Source organism: Bubalus bubalis, chromosome 4 (genome assembly GCF_019923935.1).
Source record: "Bubalus bubalis isolate 160015118507 breed Murrah chromosome 4, NDDB_SH_1, whole genome shotgun sequence".
NCBI lineage: Eukaryota > Metazoa > Chordata > Mammalia > Artiodactyla > Bovidae > Bubalus > Bubalus bubalis.
In genome coordinates this window covers 88,049,615-88,077,494 of record NC_059160.1, presented here as the reverse complement: position 1 = coordinate 88,077,494, position 27,880 = coordinate 88,049,615, and the positions used below count along the sequence as shown (strand labels likewise).

The 27,880-nt window shown below is 38.7% G+C and overlaps 1 protein-coding gene across 6 annotated transcripts in view; it reads left to right on the top strand.

The window, feature by feature from the left end:
* SENP1 (SUMO specific peptidase 1) overlaps positions 1–26,970 on the top strand; it is a 52,415-nt gene extending 25,445 nt beyond the window's left edge. For all 6 annotated transcript variants that reach the window (XM_044941690.2, XM_044941691.2, XM_006059436.4 and 3 more), the window contains 12 exons: positions 121–224; positions 307–593; positions 1,999–2,053; positions 7,803–7,841; positions 8,813–8,897; positions 9,118–9,273; positions 10,294–10,425; positions 21,058–21,261; positions 22,302–22,381; positions 23,200–23,284; positions 23,794–23,889; positions 24,855–26,970. In XM_044941690.2, the coding sequence (XP_044797625.1) occupies positions 121–224; positions 307–593; positions 1,999–2,053; positions 7,803–7,841; positions 8,813–8,897; positions 9,118–9,273; positions 10,294–10,425; positions 21,058–21,261; positions 22,302–22,381; positions 23,200–23,284; positions 23,794–23,889; positions 24,855–24,917 (1,386 nt within the window). In that variant the 3' untranslated portion in view covers positions 24,918–26,970. The remainder of the gene's footprint in view (positions 1–120; positions 225–306; positions 594–1,998; positions 2,054–7,802; positions 7,842–8,812; positions 8,898–9,117; positions 9,274–10,293; positions 10,426–21,057; positions 21,262–22,301; positions 22,382–23,199; positions 23,285–23,793; positions 23,890–24,854) is intronic.
* The last annotated feature ends 910 nt before the right edge of the window (positions 26,971–27,880 follow it).

Sequence of the window (27,880 nt, the reverse complement as noted above, 5' to 3'; positions counted from 1 at the left end):
TAATTGTTAATTACCATCAAGACACTGCCAGAGCTTTAACAGAGCTCTGGGAGTCTAGATATTACGTAGAGAAACATTGCCTCGTTGAATGTATTTAAGATCTTTTTTCTTCTTTTACAGACAGTTCAAGAGGAAGAACGAGAGATTTACAGACAGCTGCTACAGATAGTCACAGGGAAGCAGTTCTCTATAGCCAAACCCACCACACATTTTCCTTTACACCTGTGAGTCACAGAAACATATTTCAAATGAATTTTATTCTGCATTTTGTTATTGAACGTTGAAATTGTTTTCTTTTCTTGCTAGGTCTCGATGTCTTAGTTCCAGTAAGAATACTTTGAAAGACCCACTGTTTAAAAATGGAAACTCTTGTGCAACTCAGATCATTGGCTCTGATACTTCTTCATCTGGATCTGCCAGCATTTTAACTGCCCAGGAACAGTTGTCCCACAGTGTGTTTTCCTTACCGTCTTACACCCCAGATGCTGGTACATTTGGATCCAAAGATTCTGATCCTGTCCATCAACCCGAACATGACCACTCTCTTTCATATCAGGCAGATAACTTACCAGCTTCAAATACAGAATCTGAAGGTAAAAATGGAATTGTACAGCTATAGTTTCAGTAACCAGTGAACGGTTTATTGGATCTATGAGAATTGTATGAATTATAGGCAAGGTAGTAATACACATGTAACTTAATTAAGATATAAGATACCTTAAATACATTTAATTCAGTTACCCATGCCATGAGTAAATGAAACATATAAGTAGCTTACTTTTTTCTTACAAATGATTGAGAGGCAAATGATTTCATATAATATTTAAAAGGTTAACTTCCTGAACAGTCTTCTGTCAGAGTATATTAAGCCCACTTACTTTAGTACTTTCTCCGTTTCTAGTACTTTACAATGAAAATTAAGTACTCTGAAGTTCTAGAAGTTTTGAAATATCAATTAAGAATTGAAGTAAAAGTTCTTAAATAAGTAGTACTTATAAAACCTGTGTAGTAGGTTTATGCATTTTGGAATGGTTGTCAGCAAGTTTTGAAAACAGAATTTTCTGTCTAACTTTCAGCTAACCAAAATATTTAGTCTCTTGGAATTCCAGTTAATTAAAGGTTTTGCTATGGTAGTTGTTCATTTGTTTGCTTAGTTTTCCCCTCCTTTAGGTATGTATTATGTGTGTATTTATGGTATGTATTTAGGCATGTAACTTAAAGCAAGTTTTTTAATCTGTTCCTTTCTTAAAAGTCTCACTTGGGGATAAAAATTGTTGGTGTCATCATTATATGGCTACACAAATTCACAGAAGCTTAAAATTTCGTGAGGTGATTTACTGAGAATTATTATTAAAAGCCTTTAATCTCAGAAGCATTTGTTTTATGTCAGATGCTTAGATACAACTAAACTGGACCAAATATACAATATTGAATGGTTTAGTTACTTCCTTATACCATTTTTTAAATATTCTAAATGAAGTTCTAATCATAGTGCTTTAGAAGGATATGATTCCTACCTTTATCAATAGAAAATAAATGCTAGAATTTGTACTGTTTGGACTCTGCTGCTTCTCACATAGCTGTTGCTTTCTTTCTGCCTTCCCCCTCTTCCCTTCCTCCTTCCCTTCCCTCTTGCACCTTGATCAGTCTCATACTGATTCATGAACTAAAGACTTTTGAGAAATCTTGGCATGTTCTTATTTCTCAGGAATAGAAGGAAGAAGCACAGGGAACAAGCACAGCCCAGGAGAAGATGCTGAAGGGCATATATACTTTTCTTTGGCTTTATTTGTGAGACAGGCTCTTCACTAAGCCCTATTTGTGGCTCAATGAAAATGGATCTGCCTGTCTTTCTCTTCCATCTTGCCTTTATCCTTATGCTGTGTTATTTTTATGGAAATAGAATATAGCAAAGTATGGGAACTTAAGCTACAGACATCTAGAAGGTACAGCCATGTGGAATTTTGTTAATGATAGGTTCTTGTGTTTTTTCTTTAGGATCAGACTCTGTGATTTTACTCAAAGTGAAAGACTCCCAGATTCCAACTCCCAGGTAAACTTTGATTAAAGGACATTCTTAACATTGTTTTCCCTCTTTTTAATCACAATTTCTTCACTAAGAGTTAAGTAATATAAAACAGCCTCAACTCAGACCACTGTTATGTGTTGTGTGAATTATTTCAGTAACTTCTTAATTGATCTCTTTTCCTCCAACCTCCATTGTGTTCTTCATGCCATTTTCCACTGTGTTCTCTAACCCATTCTTTGCCGTGTTCATTAGTCCATCTTCAGTTCTGCTGAGTGAACTTTCTAAAGTGCTTATCTAATCATTCATTAAACTCCCTCAAGAGTGGCTGATAAGATGTGGAATCAAGCCCGAACTCCTAGTACAGTATTCAGCACTCTTCCTCCACATGCCTTGCTTCCTCTCATACATTTTTTCTTTAACAAGTATTTATTGATAGCCTAGGGGTGCAGGTACTGGTACAGACACTGGAGGTAATAGCAGTTAACAAAATGAAGTTCCTACTCTCAAGAAGTGTACATCCTAATTGTACCAAAAAGACCTTGATGCTGGAAAAGGTTGAGCGCAAGAAGAGAAGGGGGTGACAGAGGATGAAATGGTTGGATAAGCATCACCTAATCAATAGATATGAATTTGACCTAACTCTAGGAGATAGTGAAGGACAGGGAAGCCTGGCGCGCTGCAGTCCATGGACTTGCAAAGAGTTGGCCATGACTTAGTGACTAAACAACAACAAAGGAGAGGGATGGGGGACAAATAATAACAAATAATTAAATATACATATACCTGGTGGTGATAAGTACCATGAAGAAAAATAAAGCAGGGTAATATACAGACTGGGGATTGGGAGTGCTATTTATCTAGATGGTCGTGGCACGTTTCTGCTAAGCTGACATTTGAGGAGAGACACAATGGAGGTGAGAGAAGGAGCCATGTGTAAAATACTGGATTCTTTCATGTGTTTATTATATGCTGACTTACAAGATGATAGGTATTTTCATACTTTCACATGAATATGTGAAGTGTTTCTTCTGCCTGGTATATTCCCCCTCTCTCCCTTCAACTTGTCTATCAGGCAGTAGTCTTTTTCTTATCTGTTAAGTCTCAGTTTAGATATGATCTTCTTTATGAAACTTAACCCCTCTGAGAGGTACCAAGTATTTCTTCCTCTGTAATCCAGTTCACTTCATTCGCTCAGTCGTGTCCAACTCTTTGCAGCCCCATGAATTGCAGCACCCCAGGGCTCCCTGTCCATCACCAACTCCCAGAGTTCACCCCAACTCATGTGCATCGAGTCGGTGATACCATCCAGCCATCTCATCCTCTGTAGTCCCCTTCTCCTCCTGCCCTCAATCCCTCCCAGCATCAGAGTCTTTTCCAATGAGTCAGCTCCTCACATGAGGTGGCCAAAGTACTGGACTTTCAGCTTTAGCATCAGTACTCCCAAAGAACACTCAGGACTGATCTCCTTTAGAATGGACTGGTTGGATCTCCTTGCAGTCCAAGGGACTCTCAAGAGTCTTCTCCAACACCACAGTTCAAAAGCATCCATTCTTCGGTGCTCAGCTTTCTTCACAGTCCAACTTTCACATCCATACATGACCACTGGAAAAACCATAGCCTTGACTAGACAAACCTTTGTTGGCAAAGTAATGTCTCTGCTTTTGAATATGCTATCTAGGTTGGTCATAACTTTCCTTCCAAGGAGTAAGTGTCTTTTAATTTTCATGGCTGCAATCACCATCTGCAGTGATTTTGGAGCCCCAAAAAATAAAGTCTGACACTGTTTCCACTGTTTTCCCATCTATTTGCCATGAAGTGATGGGACCAGATGCCATGATCTTAGTTTTCTGAACGTTGAGCTTTAAGCCAACTTTTTCACTCTCCTCTTTCACTTTCATCGAGAGGCTTTTAAGTTCCTCTTCCCTTTCTGCCATAAGGATGGTGTCATCTGCATATCTGAGGTTATTGATATTTCTCCCAGCAATCTTGATTCCAGCTTGTGCTTCTTCCAGTCCAGCGTTTCTCATAGAAGTTAAATAAGCAGGGTGACAGTATACAGCCTTGACGTATTCCTTTTCCTATTTGGAACCAGTCTGTTGTTCCGTGTCCAGTTCTAATGTTGCTTCCTGACCTGCATACAGGTTTCTCAAGAGGCAGGTCAGGTGGTCTGGTATTCCCATCTCTCAGAATTTTCCACAGTTTATTATGATCCACACAGTCAAAGGCTTTGGCATAGTCAATAAAGCAGAAATAGATGTTTTTCTGGAACTCTCTTCCTTTTTCCGTGATCCAGCAGATGTTGGCAATTTGATCTCTGGTTCCTCTGCCTTTTCTAAAACCAGCTTGAACATCAGGAAGTTCACAGTTCACGTATTGCTGAACCAGTATGGTAATCCAGTAGGTTACTGTTAATACTTAGATTGCTATGTCTGCCATATCAGGCCTTGGCAATCAATTGCTAGGATAATACTATTATCAATTTTCCATTGAGACAATTAGGGATAATAAGATATTCTTTCTTATCTCAATTCCCCTACATCTTTGCAATTTCCCAGTATGTGCTAAGCTTTTTAGATATTTTAAAAGTATTCTCAAAAAAAAAAGTATTCTCTAGTTAGTATAGTTTCTCAAGGAGACTTTACAGTTTAGATTCTTTATAGTTTTGGGGGTTTTTTTGAGTTAGATCTGGGTTCTGATCTTGCCTTTTCCAGGCTTCATGTAACTTTGAACAAGTTACTCTTCTAAACATCAGTTTCCTTATCAATAAAATGCCAGTATTAATACCTTACTAATGAATTGTTGTGAAGGTAAACTTATAGATAAAACACTTATAAAAGTGTTTTATATGTATGCACAAAAATAGGTGTTCTTTCTTGGGAAAAAGTTGATTTCATATAATGAGTGCTCTCAGTTCTTCTTTACTGAGTCTTGTCTTTCCTTTATGGAGAATTTCTTTTACTGATGACTGAACGTGAGATGGATGAGAAGTAGTCTTGGGTGAGGCTCACTGGATAATGCTGTCTGTCAGAGTTGGAGCCTGCTCTCTCAAGGCTTGGTTGATTGGCTCCTTAATCTCCCACCACTGCCTCTAGGTTAAGTTCCAGCAATGAAGATCTGCCCTTATTTCCCAGAATATGCCATGCATTTTATGCCTTTGTGTTGTTATACATTCCAACCCCTCCCCTTTCTGCCTGGAGTTTGCTTTCTCTCCTTGTCCACTTGTTAACACTCTTATCTTGCTTTTTAAACTCTGACTCAGGTGTTGGTTTTTTCCTCAGGACATTTCTCTGGCTTCTCCAGATATCATTAGTCTTCTGCTCCAGTACTTCTGTCTCTGTACCTTGTGTTACTAATATCTTTGCACCACCTCCTGCTTTCAGTAATAGCACGTGGCGCATTAAAAGTACTTAGTAAATAAATCTTTGTTAAATAACAAATTTCCTAGAAAGCCTGAAATACTCTCTTGAGTAGTCCAAATACTCATCATCTCCATTGTGGCTTAATGCCTTGGTTTATTAGAAGACACTTTACAATAATAGAACACAGTCTGGAATTGGACTGAAGTAGTTTCTAATCGTGATTCTTCCAGGGCAAATTATTCTTTTGAACTCAGTTTCCTTTTCTGTACAGTATAAGTAATGTTTCTCTCTTACACATTATATTGAGGCTTAATAATTTGAGGATTATCGTAAGGCTTTGCCAATATGTAAAACCTCCCAAAGAGAGTTTTGTACATAAAGTACTAAGTAGGTGCTTATTGCATCAGTTATATGAGAAGTAATATGTAATCTCTGAAAAGCAAAAGGATTTTGCTTTTCCTTTCCTTCTGTGTGTTGCTTTCCTACGCCAATAGATACCTTGATGCATTAAAGAGAAGTGCTTGTCCTTTACATTATTTATTTATTCAACAAATATTGAGTGTCTGCTAGATGTCAGGCACTATTCTTGGTACAGAGGATACAGTAATAAATAGAAAAGACAAAAATTCCTATCCTCATCAAGTTTATATTCTAATATGGGGAGCATTGGGCTTCCCTGATAGCTCAGTTGGTAAAGAATCTGCCTGCAATGCAGGAGACCCTGATTCGATTCCTGGGTCGGCAAGATCTGCTGGAGAAGGGACAGTCTACCCACTCCAGTATTCTTGAGCTTCTCTGGTGGCTCAGCTGGTAAAGAATCTGCCTGCAATGCAGGAGACCCTGATTCGATTCCTGGGTCGGCAAGATCTGCTGGAGAAGGGACAGTCTACCCACTCCAGTATTCTTGAGCTTCTCTGGTGGCTCAGCTGGTAAAGAATCTGACTGCAATGCAGGAGACCTGGGTTCAATCCCTGGGTTGAGAAGATCCCCTGGAAAAGGGAAAGGCTACCGCTCCAATATTCTGACCTGGAGAATTCCATGGACTGTGTAGTCCATGGAGTCACAAAGAGTCAGACACGACTGAGCGACTTTCTTTTTTTTTTTCTCTTTTTTCATGGGGAGCAGATTTGAGTAGCATGATCCAGTACCGTGAAATTCTGGGTGATTGCTTGTCATGTCGTCATATTGTGCAATAGATGTGTTCTCACATTCATTTATCTTTAGTATCATACACTAAGTAGTCTCTCACAGTGCTTCCACTGATCTCTGTGACTTTCTGTCTTGGCTGTTACATCAGTTGTTCACTGCATTAAGGAGATAGGCTGCCTTCTCTGTGTTCTCCTCTTATTGACCTCAGTGACAGTGAATAGGTAACAGAACAGCATTTTTATCACTAAAGCCCAAAACTAAGGGTTACTGGGAATACTGATTCTCAGAAGTTAGGCTTAGGAGCAAAGGATTACCTCTGAGCCCTTATTTTTGCCTTTACAGGACAGATTGTAGAAGTTTAAAAACTGAAAGGGACTCTCATCTCCATATTTACAAACCCAGAAATTGAGGTCCATGTAAAGGGAAGTGACTTGCTCAAAGTCACAAAGCTAATCAGGGGCAGCTCTAAGAGATTCCAGTCTCTTAACTTTCAGTTTGACACTCTGTTAACTTGTTCTGCATATCTGAAAGTTTTCTTTGGAAAAGTGCTCACTTGCCTTTCATTTGGTTCTGTGAGAACTCCTTCAGTTAGAGGGGAGATGAGCAATGAGATAAGAAAGTTTGGGAAGAGCAAAAAGGCTCTAGAACAAATAGCATACCTGTGACTCTGCTAGCATTATTCCCTTGGGTTGTCAGCAAGAGCTGCATGGAATAAAACCGGTCTCTTATCTTTGGAAGGGAGTCATATTGCTGATTATCCATGTTGGTTCATTGGTTCATTAGCCATTTGATATGGACTACTCTGTGAGTGGGGATTTTCAGTATCTACTGTGATGTGGTTGAATGTATTTTGACTCAAGCAGACCTACAAGAAGTCCAACAACCCATAATATTTTATTAAACCATTAATAAATCTGTCAATCTGAGCCATTTGGAAAGAGGAACATTCTAGTTTCAATATATTACCTTGATAAATGATGTATTTTTCATGTCATGTTGGTCTTTCTTGCAAGTAAGGAGCATGCTAAACTTAATTTCTTTGCTGAATGTTGGGTCACCTTTTTAACTGTATGTGTGCAAATGACTCATTTGTTTTCCTTTGCTTCCCAGTTAGAATTGTTTTATGTAATTTAGGTCCTTTTATTTATCCCATACTTATAAAGCATTTGTATAAACTATTAAATGATTGGGTTTTTTGATGAAAATATTTGATATTCTTTTAAGTCTTCTGTTCATTTGTCACATTTTTCTTTTCCTGTGCATAGTCCTACTTTTTTCCAGGCAGAGCTGTGGATCAAAGAATTGTAAGTAATTATTTTTAGTATCATTTTGCCTCTTCATCACTTTCTTTTCAGTTAGAAGAAATCAATTAGCCAATCTTGCTACTTATTTTTAGTCAGTAAAAATTTCCTATTTATTTATAAAATAACTTCTAAGTTACTGAGTTTTAAAAGTTTTTTGGAGTTGGAACATTTCTATGCTCAGGTTTATTAAATCTGTAACAATTGTTGAAACTAAATTGAATTGGAAAAATGTTTCAGTTAGCTATTAAACAGAAAGGAAAATAAATGCCTTTATTTTCATATCAATAAAACTAATTTATTGGATAATATTATTTCTGGAGTTTGCAGAATCACTGAACATTTAGTTTCTAGTTTCAAGGACTCACTTTGGTTATTCTAAATCCCTTGGTCTGGTAGATTTTTTTTTTTTTAATATTTATTTATTTGTCTGCGTCGGGTCTAAGTTATAGCATGCAAGATCTTTGTCATGTCATATGGGATCTTTCATTGTGGCATGAAGGCTCTCTACCCTTGACATGAGGCTCCAAAGCAGGTGGGCTTAGTAGCTGTGACATGTGGGATCGTAGTTCCCCAACCAGCAATAGAACCCACATCTTTTGTATTATTTTCGTCTTTGGGATTCAATCTCATTTTTGAATTTCCAGAATGAAGCTTACTTTCTCCTTAATTTTAGAAGAATGGTTTAAAAAAAAAAAGACTGCGCATTTACAAATATCCACAAAAGTCACTTGTTCATGTTTAGCAACAAACTAATAATTTTCATCATTTCAAAAAACTAGTAAGGTAATTTCAGTAACACCATGTAGTTTCACTTTGTCTTAAAACAAGTGTACTTAGTATAAGTTAGTATACCTTATAAGTTAGTATAAGGGTTTTAGGCTTTTTCTCTTAAGAGTTTTATATTTAATGCTTATTGTGCATCAGCAGTGTTCTTGATGCTAAGTGAGTGGTCTGCATTTTTTGTTTCCTAGAACTAGTGTTTATGATTCTCGAGCACGGGAAAGATTGCGCCAGATTGAAGAGCAGAAAGCACTGGCATTACAGCTTCAAAACCAGGTAAAAAAGTTTTTTTGAGATATAAATGAATAGCACATCCAAGTTGAAACTAATTTTGGAAGGTTACCTGAATTTGGAATCAAAGCTGTTGAATTGCAAGATAGTATGGTAGCATAGCCTTGCTATGCTCTGTGTTCTTGGTCTGTCCAGCTAGTCCTACTCGTACGTAGACAAGCAGTAGATTTCTGTACTCCACTTATTTTGAAGGTCTGTCTTTCAGAGACTGCAGGAACAGGAACATTCAGTACATGATTCAGTAGAACTGCATCTTCGTGTGCCTCTTGAAAAGGAGATCCCGGTCACGATTCCCCAAGAAACAGGGAAAAAAGGTCATAAATTGACTGACAGCGAAGATGAATTTCCTGAAATTACAGAGGTAAATTATATAGTATAAATTCCTACACTGGCAAGTGTTGTGTTTAGAGAGAATTCTTTGGACAAATTTCAAACATAAAAGTAATAGACCAGGGACTCCCCTGGCGGTCCAGTGGTTAAGACTCAGTGCTTCCACCTGCAGGGTGTTCGATACATGGTCAGGGAATTAAGATCACAAATGCTGAGCAGTGCAGCCAAAAAACAGACAGGAAAAAAACAGTAGTAGAACACCTGGTATTTAATTTGTATTCCATACTCCTGCTTTCATTTGTATTGTGTAACAATATTGGCTTTGTTTTTGAAAGATTACTGAAAATGCAGGAAAGAATTATGGGTAACTTGTAGTGATTTCAGTGAAAAAGCATTCAGTAAATTTGTTTCATTTCCTGTGCATTTTTACTTAATGCATATGTATAGTACTTTTACATCAAATAGTAAGTTGAGCCTTACCATTTTTTTTAAGTAATAAAAACTCAGTATAAAAATTTGGAAAATACGTAAAAGTCTGTATACATTTAAAAATAATCTGTTTCTTAGTTCATTCTTCTGTTTGAAAACCTGTCATATAGCTGGTGAGTATAACACATTTATTAACACTAAAGTTGTGCTGAATTCTACATTTTTACATTTAAAAAAACACAAATTTTTCTGGGAAAATGTGTCTAAAAGACATCACTACTTTTACTTCCTTATTACCTTTGAGAAAGATTCTGTTTCTCAGGAAATTGTTTGCTCTGAAGATATATAATTAGGTCTTTTCATGGGCTTAGGAAATTTGATAGCAGAAGGTTATTTCAAACTCAAGAAATAATATGAAATAAGGGTCTGAAATGTGCTGAAAAAGAGAAGGGGGGAAGAGCTAGGATGGAAGGAAGTAATCAGGAGATTACTGAAAGGAATAGAAACCAAAATGTTAGGAGTAAATGGTTGATTTAAGTTTGGGGATTGCATGGGACTTGATGAGAAATTGGTATGTCCGAGACCATGTATGCCTAATCTCTGACACTTCTTGATTCCTTAGGAAATGGAGAAAGAAATAAAGAACGTATTTCGTAATGGGAACCAGGATGAAGTTTTGAGTGAAGCATTCCGCTTGACCATTACACGCAAAGATATTCAAACTCTAAATCACCTTAACTGGCTCAACGATGAGGTAATCTCACACTTGTTTTTATATTCAAATAGAACGTGAACATCAAGTGCAGACTAAAGGCGTTATTTCACTGTTGCTCAAAGTGTGGTCCTTGATGACCTGCTTCAGAATCAGCTGTCATAGCTTTCTCCATTTTCCTGACTTAAGTGTGAGGAAGTATGGTAGAGATACATATTTTAAACAAACATCTCAGGTGATTTTTTTTTTATGTACCTTAATATCTGGGAACTGCTGATTTACCTTTTTATGTATCGAAGATTTGGATACTGATAGAGAGGACGTTTACTCATTGGTATTTTTACTCTTTAAGCCACCTGCCATGCAATTCACATCTTTTGTTAAGCAAATATTTAATAGCTGACCATGTTACAGCACGTTAAGGAATACTTTGGGATTTCCATATAGAGATCCATTTCTGTTACCCTTTCTCTCTGTATTTAGGTCACTTAGGTTATGAGTGGTAAGGTTTCTAAAATAGCCTATATTTGTACATGATATTTTTTAAACTGACATTGAAGAAGTTTTATTAAATATTTGAGGTATTGAGTTTAAAAATGTTATGGCTCTTGGCTCCTGAATGTTCTAATTATTTTATGTAGATTATTTGTGTTAGAGTCTTCAAACTGATCTGTCCTATTCCTAAACCTGTAGGAGCCTGTTTTATTTCACAAGGATATTTTCACAGCAAAAGAAGAGAACTGGGTTGGGGTTTTTCCCTAAGTACCTGCCTCCTTACTAGGAGCATTCCTGTCTAAAATCTTGGGTGTACTCAAGTTTCATCACTATGGGAACTTTTTAGATACTCAATATAGTAAGCACTAGATATTCTAGGGGGCTTCCCAAGTGGCTCAGCAGTAAAGAATCCTTCTGCTAATGTAGGAGAAACGGGTTCGATCCCTGGGTCAGCAAGATCCCCTGGAGAAGGAAATGGCAACCCACTGCAGTATTCTTGCCTGAGAAATCCCATGTACTGGCAGGCCACAGTCCATGGGGTCACAGAAGAGTCGGACCTGACTTAGCAACTGAACAAAAACCAGATATTCTAGATACCAGTATCCTGGCCTTGTATGTGTGTGACCTTCCAAATACTAATATTTGGCCAACATTGGTTGGACATTTACCTCATGTTAGGCACTAATCTAAGTGTTTTATGTGTTCTGCTCATGTCATAGTCACCACAACTCTTGGAGATGGATGCTATAGTTTTATCATCTCCATTTAATAGATGAAGAAATAAGACATAAAAAGATTAAGAAACTTGCAAAGTTACATGACTTTGTAATACCAAGCCAGGATTCAGACTCAAGCATTGGGTCTTATCTGTTATATCGTACTGCCTTAGAATCTTAAGTTGGATCCTGTTTCAGGATTAGATATAGAGAATTTTAGAGCCATGTATCATGTCCAGTAGGTTGATTTTCTGTGGGATTTGTTGAACTAGCCCATTCTCTTTGCCTTTGTGAGTTTATAAGATAAAATTTCAGAAGTTCATCACTCCTTGAATAATATCTTTGACAAAGAATAGTAAAGAAGGCATGGTTTGAGATACCATCTTGCTTTACAAGAAACAACTCTTGCTTCTTGTGGCCCAGAATAGTGGTATTAGAACATTGGGTCAAAATAACAGGAAAAAAAAGAGCTCACCAAATCAAAGAGCAAAATAAAAATCAAGAACAGTCAAAAGTATCCACCAATTAAGTATTTTTCTTTGAAGATGTTAATGTGAGGTCTCTTGCCAATTTTTACCTGCTGCTTTTAAATGGGGAAGACCCAGTTATTCTATTGGGATTGAAGCTTGTTTGTTGTAAATTATCCAAAAACTTCTAGGGGGCAGCAGTGAGCAGGACATGAGCTGAGTTCTTGTTATACATACTGTGGTAGTTACCTCAGTGAGCTCCCTTACAGAGGCAGCGTTCATCAGAACATATTTTCCATTCCCTGGGTCCATCAGAGGATTTTTAGCAAGCAAAGTTAATGGAAATTACATTATTTAGAAGAAAAAAGGGGAAGGAAAGATCCCTTGTCTACTTTATCTCTACCACACTTACCCGTTTGTAAGGAGTCCTTGTCTTCTGAGTGGAGAATAATGTTAACTGTGAAAGCAGGTGCCAGTTCACATGTCCATGATGATGATGAGAACTGTTTTAATAAGTACTTTAATAATTGTTTTAAAAAGCATCATTTTCAAAGTACCACACTTCTCACACTTTCAGAGTTACTGCCCTTAAAAAGCTTATAACATTCTGAAGGGGAGTTAGTAGATATCCTTACGTATTCATACTCATTTTGAAATATTTAATTGTTTCCCAATTGTGAACCTTCAATATTTTGCAAGTAATTTTCTCTCTCTTCAGTCCTGTTCTCCTTCCCTCAAATAGATATTTTTATTAATAGCCTTTCTTTTATTTTTGTTTCTCATGTCAGTTTTATAGACTTCATTAAAATTTTCTCCCAAGAAAGGTGATTGACATTTTACAGACAAAGAATATAAGATCCTAGAAATGAAAGGGATTAGATTTAGCTTATAAGGAAAATAAAATCAAGAAGTCCTATATTTGAGATATGTACAAATAGCCATTAGGCTACTCTTTCTCAGGTTGTTTTTCCAAAAGAAGAGTAGGCCACAGTGCCTGTTCTTGCAATAAGCTTTCCAAGATATTTGTAAGAATGGATTTGTATATAAGTGAATAGCTAAATTCAATGCAAATTCAAAGGACTAATGAAAGGATTAACATTGTACCTCACTGTAAGAAAATGAAACTTCTCAAAATTGGAATGTGGGAACTGGCTGCCTTGCAAAGAGTTACAAAATGAGACTGGAAAGGTGAGAACATATAGATGGAGATTTCTGTACCAGGTCTGGTGATTAGTGATAGAAATATCTAATTAAGGGAAGGAAGACAGGGTTAAAGAGAGGAGGAATTAGTTGCAAAAGTAGATTGAAAGTCACAATTAAGAAACAAAAGGAAGTATTTTTAAGTAAATGTCAATTGAAATAGCAAATAGAAATTGTGTATTATTTCCTAAAGATAGAATTGAATAACTTATGGAATCCAACTCTAAGATTTCAGGTTAATGATCCTGAAGTGAGGACTGCTTTAGGCTTTGTGTTTCTCTTTATGGCCTGCTAATTCTGCTCTTAGAGGGCCTAATAGTTGTTTTATAAAGCATCAGATAAATTTAGAAATACGTGAAAATTATTTAGGCATACAAATAAGTTTGACATCTTCTGGTCATGATAGAATAAAGTAGATCAGATTTATTCTCTCAAATAGAACAGTAGATAAAACGCCTGAAGCAGCAATTTTCAGACACTGGATAACAGTGATTCCTGAGAGGACGGAAGTGAAAAGCATGAACCTGTGATTCCCACAGCTTCTTGGGGTGGTGTGCTAAAGGGAGAGAGCTGGTAAAAACCTGGCAGTGCCTGGCAGTCTTGCTGAGTAGAGGAGACACTGTTCATGGAGGCCAAAGTGGCTAAGGTTGGTGAGATAAATACTGGTGGGGAAGTTGCTGAACAAAGAGAAAGCTCCAGAGATGTGCAGAGGGCCCCCCTGGAATCTTTGGCTGAGTGCTGATCTGTACATATATGGCAAGAAACTACCAGTGGCTGTGGAAAGAACCACCAGGAAGAAGGAATCATCACAAGCCTGAGAGCTAACACAGGTGCCAAGAACAGTTTATGTCCCCACTAGCAGGAGTAGAAGAGTTGTGGGACATTGAATAGCAAGTCCTCAAAAGGGCATTGCCTCAAGAGTGGGGCCAGAAAGGCAGGCCCTAGAGTAAAGGCTGCTCTGGACCCATGGTAACAAGCTTAAATACAAGCCTTAAAAGCTTGAAACTGATCTAAGTAACTGAAGTGTATCACAGAACAAAACCCAACAATATTTAAAGGAATACAACAAATTCTGGTAACAACAGAACCCAACGACATTGAAATTCACAAAGTCTAGCATCTAATTAAAAATTCCCAGGCATGAAATAGAAGAAAAATATAACAAAGGGAAAAAACAATCACTACAGAAATAGCCAGAAAATAAAAATATGTTAAAATTAGCCAACAAAGATATTAAAACAGATACCATAAATAATATTCCACATGTTCAGATAAGTAGAGGAAAGTGGACATTATGAGGAAAAAAATGGAGAATATAAAAAAAGATCCAAATTGAATTTCTAGAGATGAAAAATTTAGTATCTGATATTAAAAATACATGAAATGAGATTAACAGTTTAGATACTGTGGAAGGAAAAATTAGTAACCTTGAAAATAGAGCAGTATGAATCATCCAAGTGAAATAGAAAAAAAGGCTGAAAAAAGATGACTGGAGCTTAGTGAGCTCAGGGACAGTATCAAGTCTAAGCATGTAATTGAAGTCCCAGAAGGGAAGATGGGGTGTAAGTGGTATCAAAAAAAATGTTTAAGGAAGTAATGGTAGAAGATTTTCCAGATTTGGAAGCATACTGACAGATTCAAGAAATTCAGCATACCCCAAGAAAGAGAAATACCATACTGAAATGTATAGTAATCAAATGGCTAAAGACCACTGATAAAGAGAAAAATAATGAAAAAAGCAACCAGAAGAAGAGACATTATATACAGAGGAACAAAGATCTGTCAGAAACCATGTAGGCCAGAGGACAGTGTAGCTACATCTTTAAAATACTGAAGGAAAAAGAAAATCGTCAACCTAAATTCTATACCAGCAAATATATCTTTGAAGAAATAAGGCTATACTTTTTTAGGCAAGCAAATGCTGAAGAATTCATCACCAACAGACTTCTTTAAGAAATATTAAAGGATATTTTAGGCAGAGGAAAAATTTCAGTTGACAGTTTCAATCTACACAAGGAATGAAGAGCAGTGGAAACACTCTCATCCTTTATTATCTCTGGAAGACAAGGGACTAGTCAAATAAAGAAAACAACAACAATGTAGGGTTTATAACATGTTAAAGTAAAATATAATCATAACACAAAAGGGGGAAATGAAAGTATGTACTTGTGTAAGATTCCTGCGCAATGTATGAAGTTGTATGATGTTTTATGAAGATGGACTACTATAAGTTACACACGTAAGTCCTAGAGCAACTAGTAAAAAAAAAAAAGAGGTATTTTAAGAAGCTGGTAATGGAGATAAGATGCAATTAAAAGATATTCAATCCAAAGGAAGGCAAAGAAAGGATACAAAGAACAGATGAGACACAGAAAAAAGAAAAGAACATGATGGTAGATTTAAAACCAGCCATGTCAGTACTCTGGTTGCTCAGTGATAAAGAATCTGCCTGTCAGTGCAGGAGATTCAAGTTCAATCCCTGGGTCTGGAACATCCCCTGGAGGAGGGCATAGCAACCCACTCTCGTATTCTTGCCTAGGAAACCCCATGGATAGAGGAGCCTGGTGGGCTGCAGTCCATGGGGTCACAAAGAGTTGGACGTGACTTAGTGACTAAACAACAACAATCTCAATACATTAAATGTAAATGACCAAACTCAGCATACCCAGTAGAAATATAATGTGAGCCATATATGTAATTTAAAGTTTTCTAATAGTTACATTTTAAAAAAGGAAAAGAAACAAGTAAAACTAATTTTTATAATATATTTTATTTAACCCAATAAATCTAAAATATGTTTATTTTGGCATGTAATACATATTAAAATATTATTAATGGTATATTTTGCCTTCTCTAAAATATATGTATTTTACACTTAGAACGCATTTACACTTACAACACAATTTGAATTAGTCAAATTTCAGGTGCTTGAGTTACATCTGGCTAATGGCTACCGTACTGGACAGTATAAGCATCCAGTTAAAAGGCAGAAATTACAGATTAGATTTAAAAATATGTCTACAGAAAACATTTTAAATGTGAAGACACATATAGGTTAAAAGTAAAAGGGTGGAGAAAATATAAACAGTAAACAAAGGAAAGGTGAAGTAACTATATTAATATCACACTGGTAGATTTCAGAGCATGGAATATTACCAGTGATAGACATTTCATAATGGTAAAGGGGGAAATTCATCAAAAGGAGTAACAACGTAAGTATGTATGCACCTAATAACAGAACTTCAAAATACACGAACTAAAAACTGAAAAAACTGGAAGGGGAAATAGACAAATTCATATGTAAGTATGAATGTTGAAGATTTCAGCACCTCTGTCTCAATTATTAATTGCTTCCAAGTGAAGTGAAAGTGAAGTCACTCAGTCGTGTCGGACTCTTTGCAACCCCATGGACTGTAGCCTACCAGGCTCCTCTGTCCTTGGGATTTTCCAGGCAAGAGTGCTAGAGCGGATTGCCATTTCCTTCTCCAGGGAATCTTCCTGACCCAGGAATCGAACCCGGGTCTCCCGCATTGCAGGCAGATGCTTTACTGGCTGAGCCACCAGGGAAGCAGGGCCTTCAGGAGATGTTAAATCTAAGTGATGCTCAGTAAGAGAAGAAGCAGCCTATAAAACATTAAACTCAACTAGACAAACCTAGCACAGGAAATAGATTTTTCTTAGGAAAGAAAAACTGATTGAGTCAAAAGGGAAGAAAATGAGACAACATGAAATAAAGTAGTTAAGTGAATATGGTGGTGTCTCCCATATGCTAATGATCAGAATGGAAGTTACAATGCAGTCTTTCTAACATGACTCATTGGACAATTCCACATCATTATAGATTACCTCTTTAAAGTGTTTCTTAATAGAACTAGTCCTTTTGATAAACTAGGGATTTATGTCAGGTCACAGGGAGAATAGTAATTACAGTTGTCATGACTCCATAAAAGTAGATGCTGCCTGTCTTTCTCTAAAACTTTTGCAGTAATTCTAATCGTTTGTTACTTTAATTTGCATCTGAGAAAAGTCCTGGGCACAGTGAGGGATGCTGTAACTTAGAGCTTCCCTTAAGTCTGCTATCTTGGTTTCTATAGTATTATTAGGTTTAGGTCTTAGGAGTGAGTGACCTTCTGATTTATAACATTCAGAGGTTGTTGCTTAGTTAGTCTTTTGGGTTTTGTGGTTGACAAGGATAAGTCTAATTTAAAAATAAGAATGAGGAGGTAGAGGGGAAAGTCTGGAGGGATAGAGTAGGAAAACAGCTTTTTCTTTTCTAAAAGTTATCTTGATCTCTGCTTCAGAACACTGTCATGCTCAGGACTTTTAGAACACTTTTTTCCAAAGTCTGTTATAAGGCTTCAGTGTGTGAAATTTGGAAGGGTTAAAAGTTAGACTTTACTGTTAGTGATGCATTTTACTTTTAAATGCATGAGAAAATAGTTTGGCTGGTTTACTGCTTGAGAAGGAAGATACAAATAGCAGTGGTCATTTGTGTCATTGTGGTAACATACAGGCAAGGGATTGAGTACTGAGTCTGAAAACATTGTAGACTTTTCTTTTAAAGAAACACTCTTTTCAACTTAGCCTGGCAGCTCTTCACATAAAATCACAAAGGAACAAGACACCATAAACAATCATTCCACCCCTAAACAAGATTGCATAGACAAGTAGACTCTTAACGGCGAAGGCTGTGAAGGAGGCAGGAAAGGCAGTACTTTAGGCACCAAGGACTGCAGCAAGCAGAGGCAGTGTGGGCCCCCGAAAGAGTGGCAAGTGCAAGACAAACAGTAGGCACAGACAGACAGACTTGTTACTCTTCATCCCCAATTCCAAAGGGAATTCAAGATCTTTTGGAGCTAAGAAGAGTCCCATGTACAGAAAGACTCTACCACAGGAGGGGAGGGACCCTTGCTGTCACAAAATACAAGCAACTGCTCTGACCATCATTGCTTCTCTTTGATCTTTGACACTGTGATCCCTTCTCTCATTTCTTTTTCCTTCATCTTTAGCCCTCCTCTGTGAGATGATGTGTAAGATTCTTTTTGTTCTTCTAACTTCTAGCTTTTTTTTTTTTTTTTTTTTTTTGGTGTGATTGTGTCTTGGCTGAACTATGGCAATTTTCCTTATTTGGACTGAGTAATAGCTGAAAAACTGAGGAGAGAAACTTGGATCTCAATTCTGCTTCCGATGTCAGATTATACATCCTCAGCTAATAGGAGGGAACAGTGAGGCCACCAAGTCCCCTCCTCCTAGGATGCAGGGCAAATGAAAAAGAGCCCAGATCACTCCCTTGAGCTAAGTAATGAGCTGACTTTGGAGGAGGCCATTTCCCTCACAGTGGAGAAACCTTGGTGGGAGGGAGAAGTAAAGCAGAGAAGAGGGGTTCTCAGTGTGGTGCCCTGATCACTAGGTCTCTGTTCCTGTTCAGCTGGCTTGGTCTTTAACTTTATAGGTCCACTCTGTCAAAATAACAAAGTAACATAAGAAACCAAACATCTCAGGCTGTGTAAGCGCAGCTGAGCTTAATTGGTTTCTGGCACTCTTTCCCCCTGAAAAATAGGATAGTCGTATGTAGCATACCCCTCTGATGGGCTCCTGGGGGAGATATATCTCTGTGGCTTTCACGTGCTTGCTGCTGCTAAGTCGCTTCAGTCATGTCTGACTCTGTCCGACCCCATAGATGGCAGCCCACCAGGCTCCCCCGTCCCTGGGATTCTCCAGGCAAGAACAGTGGAGTGTTGCCATTTCCTTCTCCAATGCATGAAAATGAAAAGTGAAAGTGAAGTCACTCAGTCGTGTCCGACTCTTAGCGACCCCCTGGACTGCAGCCTACCAGGCTCCTCTGTCCATGGGAATTTCCAGGCAAGAGTACTGGATTGGGGTGCTATTGCCTTCTCCATTTCATGTGCTTGGCTGTCCTTCTCTCTCTCGTTCCTTCCACCTCCATCTTAAGTCCTTATTGGCTGTTGCAATATTTAACTTGTCTGCCCCCATGGAGGGTTTGGCTTATAGTGATTGACAGGTTGTCTGCCTGTTTGCTTCACCCCTTGAGTTGAAGGGTTTCGCCTCATGGCATGGGTAATGTCATGGGATAGAATACCAGAGGCATCAATCCCTTTTTGCTAATTTTCTCTCACCGGAGGATGTAGATTATAGCCAAGAAATCTGTGCTTGCTGAGCAGGTAGATCCTCCTGCATTCCTGGCTGCCTTCACAAGCCTACAAGCATCCTTTAGCACCATTAACCTCAAGGATAGAGTGAGATTAAAAACCTGAATTGGAGAAACCTACAATCCTAATTGTGTCCTAATTCATTATCATTGTTTTAATATAACTGAGCTCTAGTTACCTATTGGGCATCACACTAGGGAGAGAATCAACCGCCACCTGAGCCTGTTGCTCTGTCTTCAATGCAGGAAGAACAGTGTCTTTCTTCGGTCCTGACTTTCCTTCCCACCACCCTCAGAGTGCTACTTCTTGGTGAATGTGGTTTCCCTGCAGCTGCCTAGGCATCCTCATCTGTAGGCCCTTTCTCCAGTCTAGACCGTGCTCCGGTGTGTTCCTGGCTGTGTTCCTTACTGCCTACCCAGTATGTAGTTGCCTACTGTTGGGCAGTAGCTCACCGCTCTGGCATCTTAGTGTGTAAATATTTGTCAAAGGACTGGGGTGTTTTCCCATTCCCCAAAAAGCATTCTGAAAAATGTGCCTGTTTTCTTAGTCATATTTCCAAGCTTTGGATCAGTTAGCCCATTCATTCCTTGCAGTTGACGGACACTGGCCTGACCTCAGCTGGCCACATAAGTATGCAGTAACTTCCGGCACAGTAACTTTGAGGCTTTAATACCAAGGAGTCCTAGACCTAAAGGAACTGTGGACAATGTAGTCACTATTAGAGAACACATCGTTTCATTAACATATCTCCCATGTCAAGCGTTTTAATTTCTTTCACTCATACTTGATATTGAAGAAATAAGTGGAATCAACAAATATAAGGCAGCTAGCCTTATCGATTCTAGGAGAAAACTTGACTCTTCATGTTTGTGGTTTTACTTTCAGGTCTTACGTAATGTAGGTTATAGTATATCCATGTCTGCCTGGATAAAGGTGTTGTTGCCAAGCTACTACAAGTTTAGAGATGTTGTTCCAATATAGTTGATGGTTTATTCTGTCACTCAGTTCTACTTGAGACCAAAACAGTTTGCTTCTGCTAAGTAACTTGTTAGGCTGAAAAAACAGTCTTAAGTCATGGGGCAGAGTTTTCTGTCTTTGTGCAAAATCAGGAGACCTACATAGAAGGATTGAACTACTAATCTTAGTTTTTATTAACACTAGACTCTGAGCTCAGAGTTTAAGTTGCTCACACAGTCCCAGCAGACTAAAGGAACTACTAATGTTTGCCTTGCTGAACTCCTGCTTGTAATGTGTACCTGCACATACTCCTTCCTTTCCTTTTTTCTGACTCTGATCTTGTAGTACTTCTTCCTCCTCATTTTCCAGTTTTTTTAACCTAATCTTCAGCCTTCTACAAGTCTGGCCAACATCTTCCCATATGTATCCTGAACCATATATATGTGTATCAGCCTTTTATGTTTTCACTGTTTATAACCACCTTGGCCCCCTCTTTTCTAGTCAGAATTTGATATAGGGATATTAGGCTGTTGGGTGTTGAGGTCATAACTGAATTGATTAGGGAACTAGCCTATGCTGTGCAGCATAACAACTGTGTTTCCTTCTTACAACACAACTGTTTTGAAAGGCTGGAGTATCTATTTTAATACATATACTTTCTTTCCACAGATCATCAATTTCTACATGAATATGCTGATGGAGCGAAGTAAAGAGAAGGGATTGCCAAGTGTACATGCATTTAATACCTTTTTTTTCACTAAGTTAAAAACGGCTGGTTATCAAGCAGTGAAACGTTGGACAAAGAAAGTGGATGTCTTTTCTGTTGACATTCTTTTGGTGCCTATTCACCTAGGAGTGCACTGGTGTCTTGCTGTGAGTGCCTCTTTTATTACTGATAAAATTCGAAAGAAGTCTATATAATAGAATACACAGAGAGCAATGAATACGAGTTCTACATAGATGATTGAAAGAGTAGCATTTAATTATCTAAGAATTGGATAGATTAGCAAACTCCCTGTCAAGAGTGGGAGATACTTAGACTTTGAAAAAAGCTCTGAAATTTTCTTTTCTGGAAATACTTAAAAATGGAGTTATAGTCAAAGCAACCTAAAGGCAAGGAACACATGGGGAGAAAAAGTGATTTCTTAATGATGCTGCCAACTCAGATTCTGTGACCATTATTTTCTGCCTAATCATGATTTGCCTTGCATACTTGATAATTTATTATTGCTTCCCTGGTAGCTCAGACAGTAAGGAATTTGCCTGTAATGCGGGAGACCCAGGTTTGATCCCTGGGTAAGGAAGATCCCCTAGAGAAGGGAATGGCTACACACTCCAGTATTCTTGCCTGGAGAATTCCATGGACAGCAGAGCCTGGCAGGCTACAGTCTGTGGGGCTGCAAAGAGTCAGACATGACTGAGCAACTAATGCAAACATGACTCTGAGAACATGGATACATTAGCTTAATATATTAATAAAAGTATACAAGTTAAAGCCTGTCTTGAATTATATTTGAAAAGTATTAAGTCAAAAGGAAATTCTCCAAGAAACAAAACCTAGAATCTTTTACCATCTTTCTGAAAATGTGTGGAAATGATCTCACTTAGTTTACATTCTCTGAAGAGCACGTCGTGTCTTCATGTTGCCTCCGTTGCAAATGGAGACCCTGAAAACTAGAAAAAGGTTTCAGGGCAGTTACCGGGCCACTTAGTCAGTCAGCCCCCAGCATAGTTCTGAGTAAATAATCACCCTGTTCTTCTTTCCTCTGCAGATGAAGCATGGTATAATGCTAAGTATCCATCAAACTTGTCATGATTTCATAGGAAATCTGGCAGAAGGTTCCAAGTTCCAGGGAAGGGAAAAGCTGAGATTTTCTTCAGTTCATAAACACAGAGATTTTTTTTATTCCCAGGTTGTGGACTTTAGAAAGAAGAATATTACCTATTATGACTCTATGGGTGGGATAAACAATGAAGCCTGCAGAATCCTCATGTAAGTAGGGAGTTGAAGACGAAGAGTTTGGTGTTGGATATGTGTTTTTCTAGCTGTTGAACTCAATTCTCTGATACCTTCAATGGAGTGGTTAATAAAGGAAATGTTCATATTGATTAAGATGGATATTTTCCATCTAAGTGAAGTTTAATAATAATATAATAATACCAAAAATACATCCTGATGGGCATAATTACTGTCCCAGTGCATGAAAATAAAGAGTGGATATAGACATATAGATACAGAAACTACTTAGAAGTCATCTATCCCAACCTCCTAATTTTTCAGATAAAGGAACCAAGACCCACAGAGATGACTTTGATTTGCTCAGGTCCTACTAGTTAATGGCTCAACTGGGAACCAGAATGCAAATCTGGTTTACATTCCACCTGTTTCTCTTTCTAAAACGTCTGTGGCCAGGAGTGGGTGGGTTCCATGAGGTGGATTAATTGATTTGGATTGAATTTTTATACAAAAGAATCAAGACTATAAATAAATATATACCTCAGCATTGCTAGAGGAACATTTTCCTTCCATTAGATTGAATTCTAAAGGACCATATAAACCAAGGAAAAGATCAAAACTCGTTCCTCAGTGGGGACAGTAGGAAGAAGGACCCTGGGTATTGAAGGCAGAGGTCTTGCTTCTCTGGAGCTGACAGAGTGGGCATGAATTGTGGGAGTTCTAAAGATTCCCTGTCTAGCAATATATACTGTTTTCCTTACACATGGCAGAAGAAAATTCTTCCTGAGGATTGTCAGCCCCATTTTTGCAGTGGCAGCTCCCCAAGCTCATCTCATTCTCTCCCAATACCTTAGGCAATATCTGAAGCAAGAAAGCATTGACAAGAAAAGAAAAGAGTTTGACGCCAATGGCTGGCAGCTCTTCAGCAAGAAAAGCCAGGTACGTTTCATCTTGGTGAAATGGAAATCCTGAGATTACAGTATTGGTTAGAAAAGGAGTATACTGCTTGGGCCCTGGCATCCTTCTAAGTGTCTGGCCTGACCTCAGCCTGGGACGATAGAGTAGAGTAAGCCATCTGTGGGAAAATCAATAATACATTTCTTATGAAGAACTAGGTTTTCTAAATGCCCAGCTATTTTGCTAAACTTTCATCTATGGGAGAAAATGTTTGCAGACTGGTTGGCCCTTGTGGGAGGGACCAGCTTTTACACCTTGGGTATCATAGAAATCTCAGATAGTCTCCTGTGATAAACATGAAGTACACAGGCTGGACTGAGATGCTGAATTTTTTGCTTTCTGAGCCTGTGTTCTGAGTGGGGGACCAGAACCATCTCTTTAGAATTCAGGGAAACCTGGAAAATTTATATCCTTTGGTTCTTATTTATAATTGAATAAGAAGGAAGGAAGCTTGGAAAGATGTCACCTTTTTGTTATTTTTTGCCTTTTAGGAAATTCCACAGCAGATGAATGGAAGCGACTGTGGCATGTTTGCCTGCAAATATGCTGACTGTATTACCAAAGACAGACCAATCAACTTCACACAGGTACGCCAAGCCTTCGGGAGGGGGCTCTGTGACCACCCTGTGTCCGGGCTGCCTGATAGATGTTTTTCTCTCCATTTGCTCCACTTAGGGGGCTCTGCTTCATTCTGTGGCTCATAACCTGGGGTGGTTGCTACCTGTGCCACGCCGTAGGAAAAGGAAGGATAATGATAGGCCATATCCTGGGTCACGATACATCATATATTGTAGTTAAGGAATCCCGGCCAATAGGAGAGCCTTCTTTGCTCATATAAGCCGCCTACCCCAAATCCTGTAAGAAGCAGAAAACTGGGACCAGAGCAGGTTTCCTCAGTTTCCCTTTTTTTGGTAGCAGTGAAGTTTTGGAACAGGCCACACCTTGATCTAGTGTAGTTTGTTAAGCTGCCCTCTTCCCCTCGCTTTATGCAGCTGATCAGTCTTCCTTACAGTTTGTGATCGTTAATTTCTGTCCACGTGGTCCTTTGGAAACCAAAGTGAATTGAGACTAGAGATTATAGTTTATTTGGTGTCCTCCACTTAACCCTTTGCTTCTGTTTAAAGTAATGACTTTATACTAGATTTTCTGCCGCAGCCCTTGGGTTGAACTGACTCTTGAAGTTCATTTAATTTGGGGGCAAAATGAGTTTTGATTTTCAAGCCTCAGATCTCATATCCTCTTAAAAGTTCAACACAAAGCACTTTATTGAATTTAGACACTATTCTTAAAATTCTTGGAGACATTTGAGGATAGCCTGGGGATTCCTGGTGATGCCTAATAAAACTCCTTGGTTTACAACAATGAAAAGTAGCAATAGCAATAGTAATCGGAAAAAGCATTAGGAAAAAAAAAATCACACATAATGAAGAATGAGCAATTTGAAAGACCAAAAATGCAGCTGAGACTATTTTAGGTGAAAACCTCAAGAAGGAAAGGAGTGTTAGGTCTGCATGCAAGAAAGGAAAATTAAGGTATCTCTGTGTCCCTACAGCAACACATGCCCTACTTCCGGAAGCGGATGGTCTGGGAAATCCTCCACCGAAAGCTCTTGTGAAGACCATCTCAGTTAGCAGACATGGACTTGTTGGGGACCAGCTCTTTGTTGTCTACAGCCAGAGACCTTGGAGACAGCTGCTCCCAACCCTCTCTTCTTGTAAAGTCCTTGATCCTGGACCAGGCCCTGGAGAGATGCACTCACAAGCACATCTGCCTTTCCTTTTGTATCTCAGATACTATTTTTGCAAAGAAACTTTGGTGCTGTGAAAGGGGTGAGGGACATCCCTAATCTGAAGAGAGAGACTGCTTTTCACTTCTTCAGTTCTGCCATCTTGTTTTCAAAGGGCTCCAGCCTCACTCAGTCTCTTAATTAGGGGCCTGAGAGAAGCTTGGAAGGACTCTTGGTTTCGTATAAACTCTTGTTGTTAGGCCTTACTAAGAGGTAGGAATGGATGTGGGTAAAAACGTAGGGATGAAAACCACCAGCATATACACGCACACGTACATACACACAGGATTTTCAAAATGTGTCACCAGGATAGTGACTGTAAACTGGACTTTGGGGCACCTGCATAAGGCCGTCCTCCAGGACTTGTCCTTTTTACATGCCCCTTGTGAAGTCCGTCTTCTTCTGTACAAGGCTGTTTTATCTGTAGCTTCTTCCCCTCCTGAGGCACCAGATGTGAGCCCTGGGTGGACCCCAAAGTCCCAGGCAGTCCTTTCCTTAAAAGCAGTGGTTTGCATGTGCTCACAACACATGATATGGGGAAGACCCACCCAGGGAGTGGTTTAGTGGAGTAACAAAGGCGCCACTTTTACTGCTACCTACTTCTGACCAAGAAGAAGAAGGACCTCAGTCTTTAGCATAAAATTCCAGCTTTGGATGAATGCAGGTCTAGTTTGGTCTGTGGCTAGCTAGTTTAAACATGTTTCTAACCACAGAGAATTTAATATATATATATATATTTCACAGGGATATGCTTTTTTTTTTTTAAGGCTGAATGTGTTCACCATTTTAGCCTGTAGATTTATTACCATTTTCCAAATTTAGCTCCAGCATACACAGTTCCCAGCCCCTATGTGTAGGGTGTTTGTGGACTTCCTAAGAGTATTTTGAGGCCTGGATGAATTTTGGCTTGGGGTAGAGGTTACAGAGGAAGGCAAGATTTTCAAATGGAAAACGGGTGGAATTTGGACTGATCAACTTGAGATTGAAAAACTGCTATTCTTTTTGTTCCTTGTAGCATCTCCCCCACCTTTTGAGCGCTCCTCAGGCTAGATAGTGAAACGATCCAATGCCAGTGTCATTTTGTACCTAAGTTCCAAAATAGGAACATTTTATACTTTTTTCTGTATTGTAATAGGTAGTTTTGTATGAGATCTTTTCTTCTCTTCCCTTGTACCTCATCCTTTCCAACATTGTGCTTTCTCCCTGGGCTTATTTGAAAATTTTACTCTGTTTTATATCAAGCTTGTTTAGTACATTTTTCTATGTGTTACCACAGGTTACAATTTGAAAAGAAAACTATTTTTTTTAAATATTCCATTGTTAACTGAATGTTACTCTTTCCACTCCAGCAACTAGATGTCCTACCTTTTTCATACTGCCTGCCTTTGAGGGGAAGACCACCTTTTGTTTGTTTTCTTTTTTTTTTCTTTCTTCATTTTTTTTCCCTCCCTTTTTTTCCTTTTTTTTTTTTTTTTTTTTTTTTTTGGTGTTTTCTGTAGGTAATAAATAGCTTTCTACATATGAGTTGCTGGGACTTTTCACATTCTCTCAGAAAGCTATGGCATGCAGGCTCATTGTGGGACTCCTGTACATTGATTCTTGGTACTTAATGTATTGAAGTGACAACTTAAAGGTGGCAATATGGTATAGATTTTGGACCATGAATCAAAAGACCTGAGTTTTTCAGGCACATTTGCTATTGTCTGGGGAACTCAGAACAAGATAGTTCTCTGTATTTATTGTTTGTCCATTTAGATAACATCTGTCTTACCTTCTCACAGACTTTTTGTACAGACCAAAGCAACAAATATTTATTGCCATGTATAGCAGAAAATGAAACATGCAACAAAAGCACTTTGAAAAATATATAAGGAATTGTTAAGCCTGTCTGAATTTGGCCCCGCTTTCTGACCAATACAGTTTTATACAAGGTGAAGTTAGTGATCCTGAGACCACCCCGTGAGTGGGCCAGGCTGAGACACAAACTGGGGTCCAGAGTGGGAACCAGTAGTGGGGGCCATTCTTTCCAGAGAGCTGCCCAAGAAAAGCAGAACTAGCATCTGGAAACTTTCTTCTTCGTTTTAAGGGTGGGCCTTGATGACTGGGGTGGGAGGGTGGAGGAATGTGATGTTCCCACCTTCCATGGCCAAGGGCATGTTACCAGCATCTTGTTTGACCTGCTTTAAACTAAAGCCTATGACTTTCCTTTTCTCCAGTCTTCCCCTCTCTCCTGTGCCCAGTGCTCATAATTACCTTGTTGTTTGTCATTATTCCCTTGCTGAGTCATGTTCGACTCTTTGCAACCCCATGGACTGCACAGGCTCCTCTGTCCAGCGGATTTCCCAGGCAAGAATACTGGAGTGGGTTGCCAATTTCCTCCTCCAGGGGATCTTCCCCACCCAGGGATTGATCCTGTGTCTTCTGCATTGGCGGGCAGGTTCTTTACCACTGAGCCACCAGGGAAGCCCCATAATTACCTACCTCCTCTAAAAAAAGGAACATTTGATGGATGATAAGCTCTAGATGCCAGATACGTAACCTTCAGTAGAAATAGTCTCACCGATCACTCCTGGACCCTTTATGGAGAAACACCATTCCTGCGCATTTGAGAATGAGTACATGGTTCAAGACTAGTTCCATCCCATTTGTCACCGGGCCCCCTGAGACCCACTGTTGCTTCCTGGAACCCTGTTTAGGGTTGAATGCAAGAGTACTTTGTCATCTGACCTGGCAGCTGTGAAAATTAACTCCTCTGTATGTATGAGGTGCTTCATCCTTCTCTATGGTGTCAA